This window comes from Erpetoichthys calabaricus, chromosome 8 (genome assembly GCF_900747795.2).
Source record: "Erpetoichthys calabaricus chromosome 8, fErpCal1.3, whole genome shotgun sequence".
Taxonomy (NCBI): Eukaryota; Metazoa; Chordata; class Cladistia; order Polypteriformes; family Polypteridae; genus Erpetoichthys; species Erpetoichthys calabaricus.
In genome coordinates, this window is record NC_041401.2 from 10298404 (window position 1) to 10316760 (window position 18357).

At 38.2% G+C, this 18357-nt stretch overlaps 1 protein-coding gene across 1 annotated transcript in view; it reads left to right on the plus strand.

Annotated features, from left to right (window-relative positions):
- Window positions 1-17662, plus strand: part of zc3h15 (zinc finger CCCH-type containing 15) — an 82722-nt gene extending 65060 nt beyond the window's left edge. The window contains exon 10 of the mRNA XM_028806226.2: window positions 16845-17662. Within this exon, the coding sequence (XP_028662059.2) occupies window positions 16845-17023 (179 nt within the window). The 3' untranslated portion in view covers window positions 17024-17662. The remainder of the gene's footprint in view (window positions 1-16844) is intronic.
- The last annotated feature ends 695 nt before the right edge of the window (window positions 17663-18357 follow it).

Sequence of the window (18357 nt, forward strand, 5' to 3'; positions counted from 1 at the left end):
TATGAAAATGCAGTCATCTAGTCTTATGGATCAATTTTTTCTGTTTATAGTGTATGGTTTTTGGAAACTGTTGAAACCATTTAGGCAAAACCACCCACACTACAGAATGAAACTGAGCTTAATCAGTGATTATTGCTGGCTTAGGTTTTTAAGAGAATGAGTGTTGCGAGAGTTATGTTGAAAACAGTGATTTCACAAAACTTTAGATAGATAGATACTTTATTAATCCCAAGGGGAAATTCACACATTTAATTTTGTTGTGATCTGTAATATCATAAACAAATACTTGCCTCATATAATATCTCCTCTTATTCAGTCATTTTGAGGTGTAGGGTAAGTCTATGCTGCTGAAATCATTTAATAGTGTTGCTGTTTAAATATTTAGCACTATCCAAGATGATCAAACATGAGAAGTCTATGAATGTAAAGGCAGCAGATGGCCAGTTGGCAGACAGAATCTTCCCATGGTAAACTTAGTTGTGGTAGACCCTACTGGTTAAGATACAACCCCCTGAGCTTTGGCCAGTTAATTAATGAAAGTTATTTTCTTATTCCCATTTAGTGTTTTGGTTTTGTCCTGATGTACTTATTGTACGTTTTGTCCAGCTTCAGTTATTACTGTGGAGCAGTGGTAGTACTGCTGCCATGCAGCAAGGAAACCAGGGTTTGTGTCATAGGTGCACGTGTACCTTGTGTAGAGTTCTCACTTTCTCCCTATGTCCTCAGTTCAAAGACATGCAGGTAAGGTGAACTGGTGTTTCTAAATTGGCCCTCGTTGCATTTGTGTGAACGTGTTCAACCTGGCATAGACTGACTGCATGCAGGGATTGTTCCTGCCTTGCACCCTAAAAGCTGCAACTTCCCCACAGCCCTTCTCAGAAAAAGCAAGTTTTGCAAATGGATGGATGGATGTTACTTGCCCTGTGTTATTTGTAGTGATTTCTTAGATAAACCTTTTAATGTTATGTTTCCATGGAGACCACCAGTTACTCAAGTTAATTAATCAGTTATTCAATCGTATGCTTACAACGTCCAGAACACGTGCATTTTTTGCTAAAATAATATTGAAGGAATACTACACCCACAAATATTTTTACAGTCATATGAAAAAGTTTGGGAACCCCTCTCCGCCTGCATAATGATCGACTCTCCTTTCAACAAAAAAGATAACAGTGGTATGTCTTTCATTTCTTAGGAACATCTGAGTACTGCTGTGTTTTCCGAACAAAGATTTTTAGTGAATCAGTATTTAGTTGTACAAAATTAAAACAAATGTGAAAAACTGGCTGTGCACAAATGTGGGTCCCCTTGTCATTTTGCCGATTTAAATGCATGTAACTCAAAGCAACTCTCCAAAGATCTGAAAACAAAGATTGTTCAGTCTCACGGTTTAGTGGAAAGCTACACAAAGCTATCTCAGAGGTTTAAACTGTCAGTTTCTGTAACTGTAAGGAATGTCATCAGGAAATGGAAGGCCACAGGCACAGTTGCTGTTAAACCCAGCAGGTCTGGCAGGCCAAGAAAAATACAGGAGTGGTATATGGGCAGGATTGTGAGAATGGTGACAGACAACCCACAGATCACCTCCAAAGACCTGCAAGAACATCTTGCTGCAGATGGTGTATCTGTACATCGTTCAGCGCAATTTGCACAAAGAACATCTGTATGACAGGGTGATGAGAAAGAAGCCCTTTCTGCACTCACGCCACAGACAGAGTCGCTTGTTGTATGCAAATGCTCATTTAGACAAGCCAGATTAATTATGGAACAAAGTGCTTTGGACTGATGAGACATAAATTGAGTTATTTGGTCAGAACAAAAAGTGCTTTGCATGGCGGAAGAAGAACACCACATTCCAAGAAAAACACCTGCTACCTGCTGTCAAATTTGGTGGAGGTTCCATCATGCTGTGGGGCTGTGTGGTTAGTTTAGGGACTGGGGCCCTTGTTAAAGTTGAGGGTCGCATGAATTCAACCCAATATCAACAAATTCTTCAGGATAATGTTCAAGCATCAGTCACAAAGTTGAAGTTACGCAGGGGTTTGAAAATTCCAACAAGACAATGACCCAAAACACAGTTGGAAATCTACAAAGGCATTCATGCAGAGGGAGAAGTACAATGTTCTGGAATGGCCGTCACAGTCCCCTGACTTGAATGTCATCGAAAATCTATGGGATGATTTGAAACAGGCTGTCCATCAGATTGAACTGAACTGGAGAGATTTTGTATGGAAGAATGGTCAGAAATACCTCCATCCAGAATCCAGACACTTATCAAAGGCTATAGGAGGACAGCGTCTAGAGGCTGTTAGATTTACAAAAGGAAGCTAAACTAAGTATTGATGTCATATCTCTATTGGGGTGCCCACATTTATGCACCTGTCTAATTTTGTTATGATGCATATTGCATATTTTCTGTTAATCCAATAAATTTAATGTCACTGCTGAAATACTACTGTTTCTATAAGGCATGTCAGATATTAAAAGGAAGTTGCTACTTTGAAAGCTCAGCCAATGAGAAACAAAAATCCAAAGAATTAAGAGGGGTTCCCAAACTTTTTCATATGACTTTATGTGTTACTAACTCCATCCCCAAATACTACCCTAGGATTTAACCTTTTTATGAGAGGAGTTAAAATGACCATAATTCAAAACTTACTAAGTGATAATAATGTAAAGTTTTATGTAGTCCTTTTTTCCTTATGTTTAATTTTCCATGCATTTATATTACTGCTTAAATTTGAACACTAATTGCACGTTCCATTATAAAGAATAATTGAATCTTTTGAGATTTTTGGCAAAAGCAGCCTAACATTCTAAACTGCTTCTCACTAAAGACTTGTTGAACCTTTTACTAGTAGTTTTGGCCAAAGCCGAAAAATTTTGTTCCGTGTTTTAAATCACACAGCCAATGTACTATATTTTCAAAAAAGGAGACTGGAGTATATATAGTTTAAAAAAAAAAAAAATACAGCTTCTATTTTTTCATCTTGAAACCTGTACTGGCCTGTGATCAGCATACAATGTCCGTCTCTGCCTGTTTGCAGGAATGCACAGTCCTTGGCAGAAATTTTTCTGCATCAGGGGAACATGCCATAACAAAGAGCACTACATTTAAATAAAAATGATGTATCATATGATTGTGTTTCATTGGGGAGTCTGACTGAAGTGACTCTGAATCCACAAGTGAACAGCTCCCATTTCATTTCCGCTTAAAATGCCAAAATAACCAACGTGAATCAAGCAGTTTGTTGATATTACATATAAAACATGAAGCCAACTTTAGTTAAATGTCTTTTTCCAATATAACAACAGGCTAAACTATTTAAAACTGTAATCTTTTTATTATCAAGTCTGTATTTGAATTATGAGGAGTTATTAAAACGGGGCTCTGTCTGAATAGTTGGAAGTGAGATTTATATTGGCTAAAGTTTTTAACTGAAATAAAGTTTGGAGATTGGTCTGATAATTTTCACATTAGTCACATAAAATGAAGGATGACTGATTTGCACAATCACTGTTAATTATTTCACAAGTGCTAAGGCCTATTGTTTTTGCTTTAATCTGTCAATAAGTATTTTGCACTGTCTAAAGAGTAAACTGTGTGAGTTTCTCAAATTTCAAAGTCAGCTTCAGAAAATCTACACGTTTCTTCTCATTGCATGTTCTGCAATGTATTTTATGAACTGCCAAAAACTTTTGCTTCCTTTTGGTAACCATGAAATGCTTCTGTGCAGCAGAGTCTTGTCTTTAAACCCAGTGATCTGCATAATGAGAGACTGCTGTGGTTGACAGGCCAAATGAGAAAATTCAAGTCCAGTACTTTCGTTTTCTAAAACTTTCTATATATTAGCAAAGTAATTTTAGTTGTCCATTAGTTGAACACTTCAGTTATAAGCAGTAATAAATTTGACTTCCAACCATCCACGTAGTCTGTTTTTGGCCAAAGCAGAAAGCGTCTGGTGTCAGTGCTGTGCTGCATTGCTTGATGGTGCAGTGGATAGCTCTGCCGTCTCGCAGGTTTTGTGTCCTCAATTCACATACACACCCGAATGTTGTCCAAATGCTGGTTGCACTTTCTTCCCTTGTCTGCTTGAGCTTTCCTCCCACATCCCCAAGGGTGTGCTAGTTAGGTTAATTGGTAATTTATAATTGTCCCTTTGTCGATCCGCATGTGTGCATGTTGAGTGGGCCCTGCGCTGAGCTGGTGCTGCATCCAGGGATATTTGCTGCCTTGCACTGATAAATGTAGGACCCCTGCTTCTCTAGACTGGATTAAGCAGGTCTGAGACTGTCATGTTGGGATGTTTCAGTCCATAAAGCATAACATTTATTTTTCTCTAATCCATTAAGTGACAAAAGTGATTTTTTTTTGATGTGATGAGATAAACATGAGAGCATCTACCAAGAACAAAGGATATAGGGAAAAAAATACCAAATTTGTTTGGTAGCATTGAGGAAGAGCATGCGCCAATAGAATGTTGCTGCACCCACCACACAACGAGCCAACTGGATTGGGACCAGTGCAGTGGTAGCATGGAGAGAGACAAAAAAAGCTGAACCCCCAGTACATGTGTAGTCTTTCTTCAGTGTGTGAAGCTTTATCTGCTACCAGAATTGCAGAAGTCTAACAGGACTGATCAGTCTTTGTCTTTCCTTATTGTTGGTTCCCTAAACAGTCTAACTTGTATTCCCTTTTGGTAATTTAAATTACTCTATCAAGTCTGCTCTTGTCCTTTCTTCCAATCTTACAGATTTCCTTTCTTTAGCCTTTCTTGGCATTGTTTCACCACTGAGCATTGGCCCTCTTATACTTTCTCTTGAACCCTGCCTAAGGATATCAGTGTATATCTTATTGTATGGTGGCCAGTGCTTCTCATATTTCACTCTCCCAGAATATGTTTACATGCACCTCAATATAACCCTGTTATTCACAGAAACCTGGTTTGTAAAATGCCACATAAACCCGTGTTCCAGTTTGAGAAATCAGATTATTGGCCTTTGAGAAACCGGATTAAGAGAGAGAAATTTCTCAGTGAATAACCTGACTATATGGCTATGTAAACCCTTAACCGGCTTACTGTTCAGGATTTTTCAGTCTGCACTCTGCCACCCTGTGCATACATTTGCTTTGCACAGCAGCCATGGGTACCACAAAACACATTTCCAGAGTTAAGTGCTCTGGTGATCACCTTATTCCTTCTCCTAGCTGAAATGATCCATTTCTATTTCAGAAATTGCTAAATAATATGTTGATGAGCTGAACATACAGTGCTAAACTCAGTCACACATTGAAAGTAACAACGTAGTCTGATTACTTTTTAAAGTAACTAGTAACCTAATGCAATGCTTATCTAATTGAAATATTAAACATGAGACATTGTGCCAAGAGATTGACCCAGGACCATCTTGCGATGACATAGAACATGGGATTCTTGCAAGACACGCCCTACTTACAATCAATATCAAACAAGACAACAGGGCAGCAAAACATTCAGTCTTGTGAAGGCTTTGAGCACACACAGATCCAGTGTCTCCACGCATATAAAGCATATAAGGACAATACTTTATAAATGAAACGTCGATGACTAAGCGAAGAAGAAAACAGCGCGGGGAAAAGAGACTCAAAAGCGTTGGAGAGAAAAAAGAGCAAAAAAGAAAAAATAATCTAGGTGCAAATTCAGAAAATAAGGAAAGTAATTATCAGCCCGTAACAAGTGGAATTGAAATAAAGCATGTCCAATCGGGCTCAGAATTAACAGACAGAGTAAAAGACAAAGTAGAACTTCATAAACACGTTCACAAATGTTGGCGCTATACACATGCAGAGCAGATTATGAAAGCAGTGGAATTCGAAAGGCTCAAAAAAAAAAAAACATGCACGATACAAATGTGGAGAAAGTTAAAGAATATGAAAGTAGGAAAATTAGAAAGTAAAGATCACAGTAGCGCAAACAAATGGAAATTATTACTTAAAAAAAGGAAAATAATCACCACGGACCAGGTGTCACTGAAATAAAAAGCAGGACAAAGCGAGGTCAGAAATAAATGATAGAGCAGAAAACAAAGTAAAACGTCATAAAGAGGTTACAAAACAAGGGGGCCAAACAAATGCAGAGCAGGTTAGAGATCATGAAAACTGGAATTCAAAAGACTCAAAAAAAAAAAAAAAAAAAACATAGGCGGGAAACATATGCAGAGCGAGATACAGAATATGAAAGCAGAAAAAATGGACAGTGTCACAAAAAGACAGTAAACATCACATAAGCGTAAAAAAAGAGAAATTATTACTTGGAGAAATAACTAAAAGGCGAATAGAGATCAAATATATGGACACAGGTGATATGTCAGATATTTAAATTTAAGTCAGAGAATTTCAAAAACGGGGTTTACCTTACATGCATTTATTGGTTACTTTGCAAAAAAAAATTATTAACTGCTGATGATGTCGATCGCTTTGTCTGTGCTGAAATTCCAAACAGGGAAACCTATCCTGAATTATGGTACAAAGTCATTAAACACATGTCTCACTGACCTCATTTAAAAGATTCAGCATATCGGGACTCGAAAGATTACAAATATTGTTTTTACATAAGTTCTGAAATAAAAGTGAAACTAATGAAATAGCAACAATTCAAAGAAAAAAAAATCTTAAAAGTGTGTATCTGGAAAACCAAACACGGGGGTTGGCAAGCAAAGCGAGCAGGGGGCGACGCCCTGTAGTCTAATTGAAATAAAAATACCTGTGTTGTGGTTGTTATCACAGCAGCACTGCGTGTAAGGCAAGAAGTATATTTACTGCATCCTTTGCAGGGTCCAATTGCACAGCGAAGCAGAAAAGAGTTTGCCTTGTGCAGCCCTGTAACAGAACCCTATTAATAAAGCATCAGTTTGACTAAACATTATTTGTAAAACACCAGAAAATGATCACAGGCTTCATACTTGCTTTAATGAAAACAACGTCAGAGCGTTTTGACAAAAGAGAACTTCTGAGTAAATGTAAACGCAGATTTTAAGAAACCAGGTTTCTGTCTTAACTAGGTTGTTCACCGTAACCCGGATAATGTGTGTGTGCATGGAACTGCACTGACCTTCTGTTACAGAAAATGCATCAGCCTGGCCTCCTGTGGAGATTATACTTTAATTTGCACATTTTTGGAGCTTTTTAGATTTCAGTTGATCTAATCTTTTTTATATGTACTTTTGACAACTTATCATTTTGGCTTTAAAAAAAATTTAAACGTTTAGGTTGTCAATTTATAAAAAAAAAAAAAAAAAAAGGTGGAGTATATGCGTGTACCTTTTGAAATAAAGAGAACTGTAATAACTTTTAAGTGTTTTTAATATTTTTGCAAGGCAATATAAGTGCAACACTTTCCCAATGTTGAGAAGCCTTATTCACCAGATTGAAAACATCTTTAGTTCTGTTTAGTCTTGTTGAATTTTTATACTCCAGCCATGGTCACCTATTGAATATCTGAGTTAACTTTAAACCACCATTTCAGAGAACTCATTTATATTTGGCATTGTAGTTCTGCAGAGCAACTTTTTTTTCCTGCCTTTACATTTCAGGCCGCTCTAAAATAAGAACATGTCACATAACGTTTTGATTTGTAGCCTAGATAATGCAGTTTAAATTCACATTTTAGATTTTTTGATGTATATAGCATCCTAGTAGAAGAAGAAGGATACATTTAACTACTTATGGATGAAAAATAAATATAAAAAGATGATTCTCCCATCAGTGGAAAGTGTAAAATATCCTCTTTAATAAAACCCCTGTGTGCGTCCAGGGTGGCCGTGTGTGTGTGTCTTCTGGTGAAGTGCGCATGTGCGGGGCCGCGCATCGCACCATGCCCTGTGGATGCGCACACAGTGAATGGCCTAGCCAGGGCTGTGCATGATAAGCAAATAAAGGACATAATTGCTAGGGAGAATGCTGATTGTGTAGTCGCGGCCGCGCACATAAAATCCGTTACTGGGGAGATGGCACACATACAATAATCAGCTGCACGCCATTGCTGGGTAATTGCACAGTACTTGCTGGGGAGATGCCACAGGCACGATTATCAGCTGCACGCCGCACATTACATCAGTTGCTGGGGAGACTCTGCTGATTGCCCACTGTTGTAACAGAAAATTAAAGGCATATTACGGACATCAAAGCCAGTGTTACTGTCTTACAAGAAACAGAATGAGGTCAAGGTCCCTTGCCATTTATTATAGACTGTTCCTACTAATGTTTATGCACTACTGTTCTTGCACCCGTTATTGTAACGGGCTTAATGTCTAGTGTATATATATGAAAAATACTTTTTAAAACCACGCTTATATTAAGTTTAAAAGTGTACTAAAAGGTAAAAAAAATAAGTCTCTCATACATCACTCGTAAAATAAAAGCGTGGGCGCCTTTGATAAGATTTTAAGAAGTGTTTTTTGAATGTTGATTGATGAAAAGAGCCCACGCTTTTATTTTATGAGTGATATATGAGAGACTTATGTTACTAGCGCCATCTATTAGTGAAATCTTGAACTATTCTTCATATGAAAATTTCATTTCTTAACATGGATTAATTGATCAATTAGTGAAACTGATTATTGATTCATGTATTGTCATAGGAAGTGAGTAAGTCTGCGAAATTTCAAGTAATTCGGACAACAGGAAGTGGGTTAAATACCGATTACAAGATTTGCATCAGACAACAAACAGGTGAAGTTAAAATAAGCGTGGTAATGTTTGGGACAAAAACCCATTCTTTCTTGATTAATGCCCCTGCTCCACAGTTTAAAATTGCAAAACAAAGTACACATGGCAGACTTTCATTTAAGGGGATTTGAATACATTTTGGCTGCACCATATAGAAATGACCACAGTTTTTATAAATGCCCCCCCCCCCATTTCAGGGCACCATAATGTTTGGTTAAATTTGTATCACACATGTTTGTGATTCCTCAGGTGTGTTTCATGGCTTGATAAGACACCTCAGCTTGCTTCTACCCTTTGAAGTCTGTAGCTGCCATTGTTCAACATGAGGATGAGAGCTGTGCCAATGAAATTCAAAGAAGCCATCATGAGACTGGAAAACAACACCAAAACCATTCGAGACTTCACTAAAAACTTTGGGTGATGTAACTCAACTGTCTGGAATATCATGAAGAAGAAAGAACACACTGGGGAAGCTCAGTAATCGCAAAGGGACTGGTAGGCCAAGGAATACTTGAACTGCTGATGAGAGCAGAATCCTCACTATGGTAAAGAAAAAGCACCAAATGCCTGTCCAACAGATCATACAGTCTTCAGGGGGCCGATGTGTACGAGTTCAAGACAACTATATGCAGAGGACTTCAAGAACAGAAATACAGAGGCCACACTGCAAGATGTAGACCAGTAGTTAGCCACAATTGCAAGATGACCAAATTGCAGTTTGTGAAAAAGGACTTCAAAGAGGCTACAGAATTCTTGAAAAAGGTCTTGAGGACAAACGAGACAAAGATGAAACTCATCAGAGTGATGGCAAGAGCAAAGTTTGGAGATGCAAAGGAACTGCCGAAGATCCAAAGCAGGCCACTTCACCTGTTAAACATGGTACTGGGGGTGCTATGGCTTGTTTGGCTACCACTGGTCCTGGCACACTTCTCTTCATTGATGATGTGACTGCTGACAGCACAATGAATTCCAAGGTGTGTAGAAACATCTGATCTGCTCACGTTCCAGTAAATGCCTCTAAAACACATTGGACGGTGCTTCATCCTACAACAAGATAGCTGCATTAGAGGCTTGGCAGAGCATCACCAGAGAAGCAAGCAGATACTGCATGTGTGGGATATGTGACAAAATACTAAATATGACGACTTTAATAAACCTGCCACTGCCTTGTCCAAAACATTATGGGGGACCATGTAGAAAAAGTGTCGACATCTGTGGTGTGACCAAAATGTCTGCAAAATCCCCATAAATGAAAGTCTGCAATATTCACTAATCACAAGTCTGAATTGTTTGTTTTGTAATGTTTGTTAAACTGTGGAACAAAGGGGGAAAACAAGAAAAAAATGTGTCTTTGTCCCAAACAGTATGGACGGCACTGTAGTTACAAAGCTAAAAACTAAACCGCCAAGTTTTAATAAAACTTGTTCATAATAGTGATTGAGGCACTTTCACTCTGTTATCGTTGAAAGACTAAAATGTCAGAATCTGAAGCTCGACATTTTGGGTTTCAGTTTTTCTGTTTTTGGCTGATAGTCAAAGAGTTCTTCAATGTCAGGAACTCCTGTTTAAAATAATTCTAGAGCATGTTAAATGGAGCATTGTGTAATACACATTGTTTTGCTATGACATTTGAAACTAGTATTTTAATTTATCCTCTCCTTAAGGAGGATTAAGTGAAGTTGTAGCCACCCTCTTGTTAGGCAACATGACAAGCAGATATGGAGAAGATCAGGTGACACTTACCGCTTTATGGTGCAAACTCTTAGCTTTTGCCAAAGTTGAACAAATAGTACCTATTCTTGTTCAAATCAAAAACTGCAAACTGTATGTTTGCTCAGCAAGTAAGTTCATAAAAGGTTTTCACTTTTTTGTAATGTTGCTAGTCAACACTCAGTCCCAGCGGCAGGTAGGAGGTAGACCTGTCTAAAATGCAGTTTAAAATAGAACCTTGGTGTGTAGTTATGTCAGTGTAAGAGTGAGCCCGCTTTGTAAAATGCTAGTTCAAATGAATTGGGTTAGAAACTTGAGTTGGTGTAAGGATGTGAGAGATTACTCTTGATCTGTTTTAGTTTCATGGGTATGTTTTATATTTAACAGTTGATCTCCATTGATTTATTGATTAATTACCATTATTATTTGAAAACAGACACCCTGTTAATACAACAGAAAAGGGTTTATTTATTCTTTTTGCATGTAAGAATGTGTTTCAGTGATCTTGAAAACCTGTTGCACACTGTTTTACATGTACTTGTTTAGTAGATGCTTTTATACAAAGTGACTTAAAAAAAAGTTCAACCTAAAGAGTAAACATCAGCCTGGGGGACTGTTTAAGGAATGAGGTACAGGACAAGGTTACAAAACTGATCATCACAAGGGAAGAGTTCATTACAGAAAACAAGCAAGTTATACTTCCTTGGTTACAAGAACCTATCAAAGCCATTATCAATTAGATAATCACAGGTCAAGAATCTTCACACGCTTCTTAAACATATTGAGGGAGTCACCCGTTAGAATGGAGATGGGCAGCTCATTTCACCAGCCAGGAGTTGCACGTGAAAAAAATTTGTTTTGATGCCACGCAGCTGTGGCATTACTATATGCCATTCACTAGCAGAACTGAGTGGGCGAGTAAACTGTTTGTTTACATTACAAAAGAAGGCTTCATACATTTTTGTTTAGCAGTAAGCACATATTGATGCTCTTGGGAGTCAGTTGTCTGTATGTATGCGTGTGTAGCCTGTTAATCATTAGATACATACTGTAGGTTTTACGATTCGCAGATCAATTTGCAAGTTGGTTATAGACAATTAAATGGAAATTACTTTGCCAGTTTTGCGGCCTATTGCAGAAAATGACAGAAAATAATGTAGCAGCACTAATGAAATGGACTGCAAATCCCAGCATTCCCAGGAGTATTGTGCCATTGGGCAGCTTTGGTGGTTGCCGCATGGGTTACTGGGTAAAACAAGATGAGGCACTATTTTTAAAAGGGAGCCATAAAAAGCCAGCAGGATCACAGTCGTCTGGTGTCTTTTTGTTTCATTTCTTCACTGAATAGTTGAATTACTATTTAAACTCATTGGATATGTTTTCTTTGGATGTATATTATTGTCCTGTATTTCATCTGGGTTGGAAAACATCATCATCTGGGGAGCACTCCCAACTACAAATCTTACATGTGCATCATGCTAGGACAAAACTTTACATAACCTTCAGGAGGCTGTTTACATGAGATTTCATTTCAATATTACACCACCATCACTGGACTGTGTCTTGATAGTTTATCATTTTGTATTTAGTGAGGTGAGGTGAGGTTAGGAGCACGCGCTGATACAGCGCATTGCCATACCCACCACATGACAAACCAACTTAGGATCACAGATTAGGGCCCGAGTGCAGCCCGTTGTACTTAGTGTTTTGTTGAATTACTTTTGTATCTGTGTTTAGTTAAATGCAGTGCCTTGCGAAAGTATTCTTCCCCCTCAGTTTTTGTCCTGTTTTGTCGCATTACAATCTGGAATTAATATGGATTTTAGGGGGGGTTAGCAGCATTTGATTTACAGACATGCCTACCAACTTGAACTTGCAAAATGTTTTTATTGTGACACAGACAATAATTAGGGCAAAAGGAAAAAACAAATCATGAGTGTGCATAAGTATTCCACCCCGCAAATTCAATACTTTTTAGAGCTGCAATTCCAGCTGCAAGTCTCTTGTTGAATGTCTCTATTAGCTTAGCATATCTGGCCCCTGGGATTTTTGACCATTCCTCAAGGCAAAACTGCTCTGACTCCTTTAGGTTTAATGGGTTGCGTTAGTGGTCAGCAATCTTCAAGTCATGCTACAGATGCTAATAGAGACATTCCCCAAGAGACTTGCAAATGCAATTGCAGCTCTACATAGTATTGACACATTCATGATTTTTTTTTTTGTCTTGATCATTGTCACAATAAAAAAAATATTTGGCATCTTCAAAGTGCTACGCATTCTGTATGAATCAAACCCCAAAACTCCATTTATATTCCAGGTTGTAATGTGAGAAAACAGGATAAGCACCAAGGGGGGGTGGGGGGGTGTTGTATGGGGGAATCAGTACTTTCACTAGGCACTGTATTTATTATCTTTGTTTGTTTTTTGAGTGAGTTTCTGTAGATAGATAGATACTGTAGATACTTTATTAATCCCAAGGGGAAATTCACATATATGTATATATATATGTTTCACTGTATATGTGATACTTGTCTTTGCGTCATTATTTATATATATACCTTTTCCTTTTGATTGATTTGCCATTTACATTTCTCTGAGTTGTGTGAGCAAAATCAAAGTTGGGTGTGTTCCAGATAAATTTAGTAAATCACCGTTTTAGGGCAATAGGAATCTGAGCACCTCGTGGCCTCTACAACACATGCAGACTAGAAAATTTATGGAAAACTTAAAAGATCTACTAAGTCATAAGTGTGTAAATTATATGCAATATTAATCATTTTTATCATTTATTACATAAATATGCACACTTATTTATCATAAGTTAAATTTTGTTAAAAGTTACGGTTAAGTAAAGAGTTGCAGAACTACGCACTTTGTCTTAGCAGCCAGCCTCACACACTTAATTTGCTTGTGCAGTGATCATTTTGTCTCAGGCTATTCACAACTTTTTGCATTTTATTTAGTGCAAAAAACGTAATATTTAATCATGGGCCCAAAATGTTTTCACCAATGTTCACTTTCGTGGCAAATGGGTGCACAAGACAACTGTACTTAACAAATCCATCTTTAGTTAGAGGTTGCAGTGTATAAGTGAAATATGCTGTAGTGAACTGATTCACAGGGGTGAGTAAATTAAGGGTCTTTTGCTCATTGCCATCATCCTTGAGTCCCCTTTTCTCCATGGTAACAGCTTTCCTGCATGGCAGCATGCTATTTATCTGTCTGGATAATTTTGTGCTAGTGATATCACCATTTTTATCTTATGTGGTGACACATTATTGTAATTGAACCCAGCTGTTTGCACTGTCAGGTGTCCTTCCTTAGTGCAAGTCTATTGGCTATGGGTAGTTGGGCTTTCAGCTCCAGCATCCTCTTCTGTGAGGCTGATGACTTTGCCTCTAGTTGGAATGTGGTATCCCAGCTCAAGTTAACTAAGCTCAGAACATTTAATGTTCAGTGACGATGAGTAGTCTGCACCGGATATAAAATGATTTGACATGTACTTTAAATATTGCCCTCAAAGTCACATTTTCAGTCACAGAATCCCTAATCTGTTTCGTGTCCTTTGTAACTGTGTAAAAATAAACTCTGAATAAGTAGATTGAGGTGATATAGGTGATATACAGTAAGTCCCCTACATACAAACTTTCAAAGATGTGAACGTGCATTTCCAATAAACTGAAAATTATTTAAATAAGTGAAAAATGAAAAATTGTAGCAAAACTTCCAATTTCGCGGCATCACGTAAGTTTGCATGTCTGGCATTAGGCAGAGTGCCAAACCTACACTGTTATTGTTTAAATTGTCAGTTATATGTGTGCATCCTCTACAAGTGGTTGTATCAGTGTTTACACTGAGTTAACACACTTTATTTCAAGCCAGGATGTCCAGAAATCCAACAAGAACAGTGGGACACAGTTAGAAACTTGTTAAGGGTAAGTTCTTCTTCACTCAGAGAACCACATTAACATGCAATAGAAAGCCAAGTATTGTGGCGAAGAGCAAGCACAATAGGGACCTTTGGTTGGATCTTTTGAACAGCTTGTTTTCGTCAGCTTGCACTAATCAACTCTAAATGTATGATTTTCAGATATGAGCATCCCATCAGGTGTACCATGCTCATAGCAAAGACTTTTCTTTTGATACACTTAAACTGGAGTTAGCGGTGGGAGAACTTTTTTTGTGACGGCATTTGTTGTCCTCGCTTCAAAACCTTCCACGAATCTTCACTGCAAACACTTAATGGGCATCAATATTAAATGATGGGCAATAAGTGTTGAGTGGTGATACCATGTGATTGCTTACTTTGTGGGTGGCAACCAAAATTGGATTTGAAGAAGCGGTAAGCGAGTCTACAGTACCGAGATCAGCTGATGGAAAACAATAAGAATAAAAAAATAACTTTCAGTTGTTTGTTGCTAAAAGTTAAAATGCACTAGAAATCTGTAACAACAATGAAAAAAATAACTTAAAAGCACTTTCTTGTGTATTGTACAGTACAAATATGTTTTCAATAGGAGTTGAGGAGAAGTAAGTTCGGTCTACATACGTAGGCTAGCCTATGGCGTAAACAGCGATAACGGCTGACAGGAAACAATGGAAACACCATTGTGAAAAGGGGGGCTGAATACCCCTCCGAAACCCCTCTTAAACAATGACACAATTATAAACAAATACAGTGTTTTTCTTACCTCCTCTTTGCTCGATCAGCTGCTGGCTTGCTGCTGCTGCCATGCTGCGTGATTTGCATCTTGTGCGGCACTTCAAACATTTAAAAGCCTGTAGAGCAGTTGTCCTTTTGTCTCACTACCTTTTCTCTCTTCTCCCCCAGACATCTTCAAACTCTCTTTTTGTTATTCTGTTATTTCACGGAGTAATATTTTACATTTGTTTGTGTTAATGTGATCTTTGCTATGATTTTTTTGAGACTTTACAATTTTCCTGCTTCCATTATCTCTAACCTGCTCTGCATGTGTACCGCGCCAACATTTTTTAATTCTTTACGACATTCTGCTTTTTCATTTTCTGGCCCCGGGCGTGGTTAAATCTCTTGGCACAAAGTCTAGTCTTGCAGGACGGGCTGATTATTACTTTCCTTATTTTCAGAATTTGCACATAGATTATTTTTGTTCTTTTTTTACATTCTTTTCTCTCCAACTCTTTTGGGTCTGTTTTCGACGCGCTGCTCTTTGTTCTTTGCTTAATCGTTGACGTGTCATCTAAAACGTATTAAATTTTTTTGTTTGCGCTGTGATCTTTACTATCATTTTTTGAGACTTTCGAATTTTTCTACTTCCATTATTTCTAACCTGCTCTGCATATGTATTGCGCCAGTGTTTTTGAATTCTTTACGACGTTCTAATTTCTAAAATTTTTAAGAGCTGAGAGCACAGTAAGTGTGTCTGCCAAAAGCATTCCAACAACTGAGAGGTTAGATGACCATGGTCTTGTTTGAACATGGTTGTAAGTAGGGTGTGACTTGCAAAAGTCACCGTCTCCCGGGACTTGCTCCCAAAGGTTGTAAGTATGACGTGACTTGACCGTCTCGCGGGACTTGAAAGTGTCTCTCTATCCCTCCTGAAAAGATCATGTCTCATCGCAGGAAAAAAAAGTCTCGTCTCGTCCCAAGATTTTTTTTTTTTTATATAATAGAGAGATGCACAAGAAATCTGTAACAAAATTGAGATATTAACTTTTAAAAGCATTTTCTTATGTACAAATAGCTGTACATGTTTTCTGTAGGAGTTGGGGTTTGGGTGTTGCATTGTGTTCGTTGAGTGCTTTGGCGGACATTGTTGGACTTACAAAGTGAACTTGTGAACGTGCTTTTGTAACAGAGTTCTTTCATATATAGAGGACTTACTGTACTGAGATGTCTCTCTATTATAATAAAAAAAATCTTGGGTCGATACGTGATCTTCTCAGAAGACACGAGAGACAAGGCAGTGAAACAAAACGACAGCTGCTGTACAGGCTTTTAAATGATCGACGCGCAGCACAACATGCAGAACACGCAGCTCGGTAGCAGCAGCAGCAGAAGGCCAGCAGCTGATCCGTCCGCATCTCCTTAGCATGCATTCCCCCACTTCACAACGCAAGCGGCAGAGACGCAAAGTGTGCCCAGAGGGTAAGCGAGCAGGGGCCTTTGCCCCCTAGTCTAAGTAAAGAGCACAAACCTTACTGACACTTTTTAAATTAAATCATGCAATTCCCAGCCTTATTGATGCATTGAGTAAATAAAGGAATGTTCAAGGTTAAGTAGGTTTCTCGGTTAAAGACCCAAATTGGCCACTTACGGAAAAATCTTTTGAAATGAACGCCAGCAAGCCTGCGTCTTTGCACAGCCCTTATTTGGAAAATGAGGTTTGCATAAAAGTGCATGTCTAGTGGTATGACGAGCTGACTTGAAGCCATGTTTGTATTGCAGATAACAAGCTCAGCGAAGCTTCGGGGGGAGGAGAAGAAAACGGGGAGCAGGACGAGTCTGAAGAGGATAATCAGCCAGATGGAGAATCTGAAGACGTACCTGTGGATGAAAATCTATTCACTGGCGAAGATCTAGATGAACTTGAAGAAGAATTAAACACATTGGATCTGGACGAATAGGAATATCACCCGTTAGCAGTGCTTCATGGACATCAAAATGGCTGCCGTTAGTGACAGTGTTTCATGTAAAATATCTTTCTGCTGGACCCTAGCAGCACTCTGAGTTGGGACCATCATGGCCAAAACACATGGACTGCAAGTGCACCTCATATGGTGCGTTTGGAGGGAAAACAAAAAATGCGTACAGTTTTTGAGTGAATGTATTGCGCTGGTTTTTTTTTTGTTTTTTTTTTTTTTGTTCAAACAATGTCCATCAGTTAAACAAAAAAGAAAAAGATGAGGAATATGTAATGCTGTGTTTGGCTCGACTTAGCAGGACAGTGTCGTCTCCCAGGTTATCTTGACGATTTCTTTAGAGGTCACAGAAGGGCATAATTAAACAGTGCACATTCACGACTCCGAATATTTAAGTGTCACAACAACTTTCTCTCCACTTCCAAATTTCATTGTATTACCAAATATGAGCTTAAACTTGAAAAAGGGACAAGAACATTTGGACCCCTTCTGCCCCAGTCTCTGACTCACAACGGTGTTTATCCAATGCTGTGTTTATCCAAGGAGTTTCCCAGCAGGCAAGGTTGACCCGCGTTTATTTTGACTATTTGTGGACTGAGACTGTTTCATTTATACTTGGGGGGGGGGGGGGGGGTATGTTGGGGAAGAAACAAATAATCCTCCTCCTGGCACTTCCTTTGACTTAACATGCTGCTACATGAAGCCCACTGACAGAAGAGAAATGATCCTGCTGAAAGAACGAACAACCAAATTCAGTTTGCATCCAACTTTGAATAAGCGGCTGGTCCCAACATCCCAATTCTCAAAAAGCAACACCTTTATTTTAAAAGACCTAACGATTTCCTGCAGTATATTGGCTTTTAAAGAAAAATGGTAGTTCATCTATTTCTGACTCAATCTATTGGTCTCCCCAGGTGTAAAAAACTAAAAATATAACAACCCTATAGGCTATATTTCAATTGCAGCGGCAGATTTTGAATAAGCAGAACAACACAGGCAAGACAAATACGTAAGTCAAATTCATTTTTTTTCCTGTATATCAGCTGATTTTAAACTGGAATGTGAAATGCAAAGCTGAATCAAATTGGACCCTACACATTACACCATATTGGTTTCAGTTTTCCATCATGATGCCAACATTAAGTTGTAAATAAAGATTATCAAATTAAAATTAAATTTAAATATGCATTTTTTTCTTGCTTTTAATCTCTTGTTATGTTGTACCTTTCATAAGAGCTGTCTTACTGCCTGTTTCTAGAAGCAGCGTTATTTTGAATGAAACATGTAAATCTTTTTGGTTCTTATTTTTTCTTCAGGTG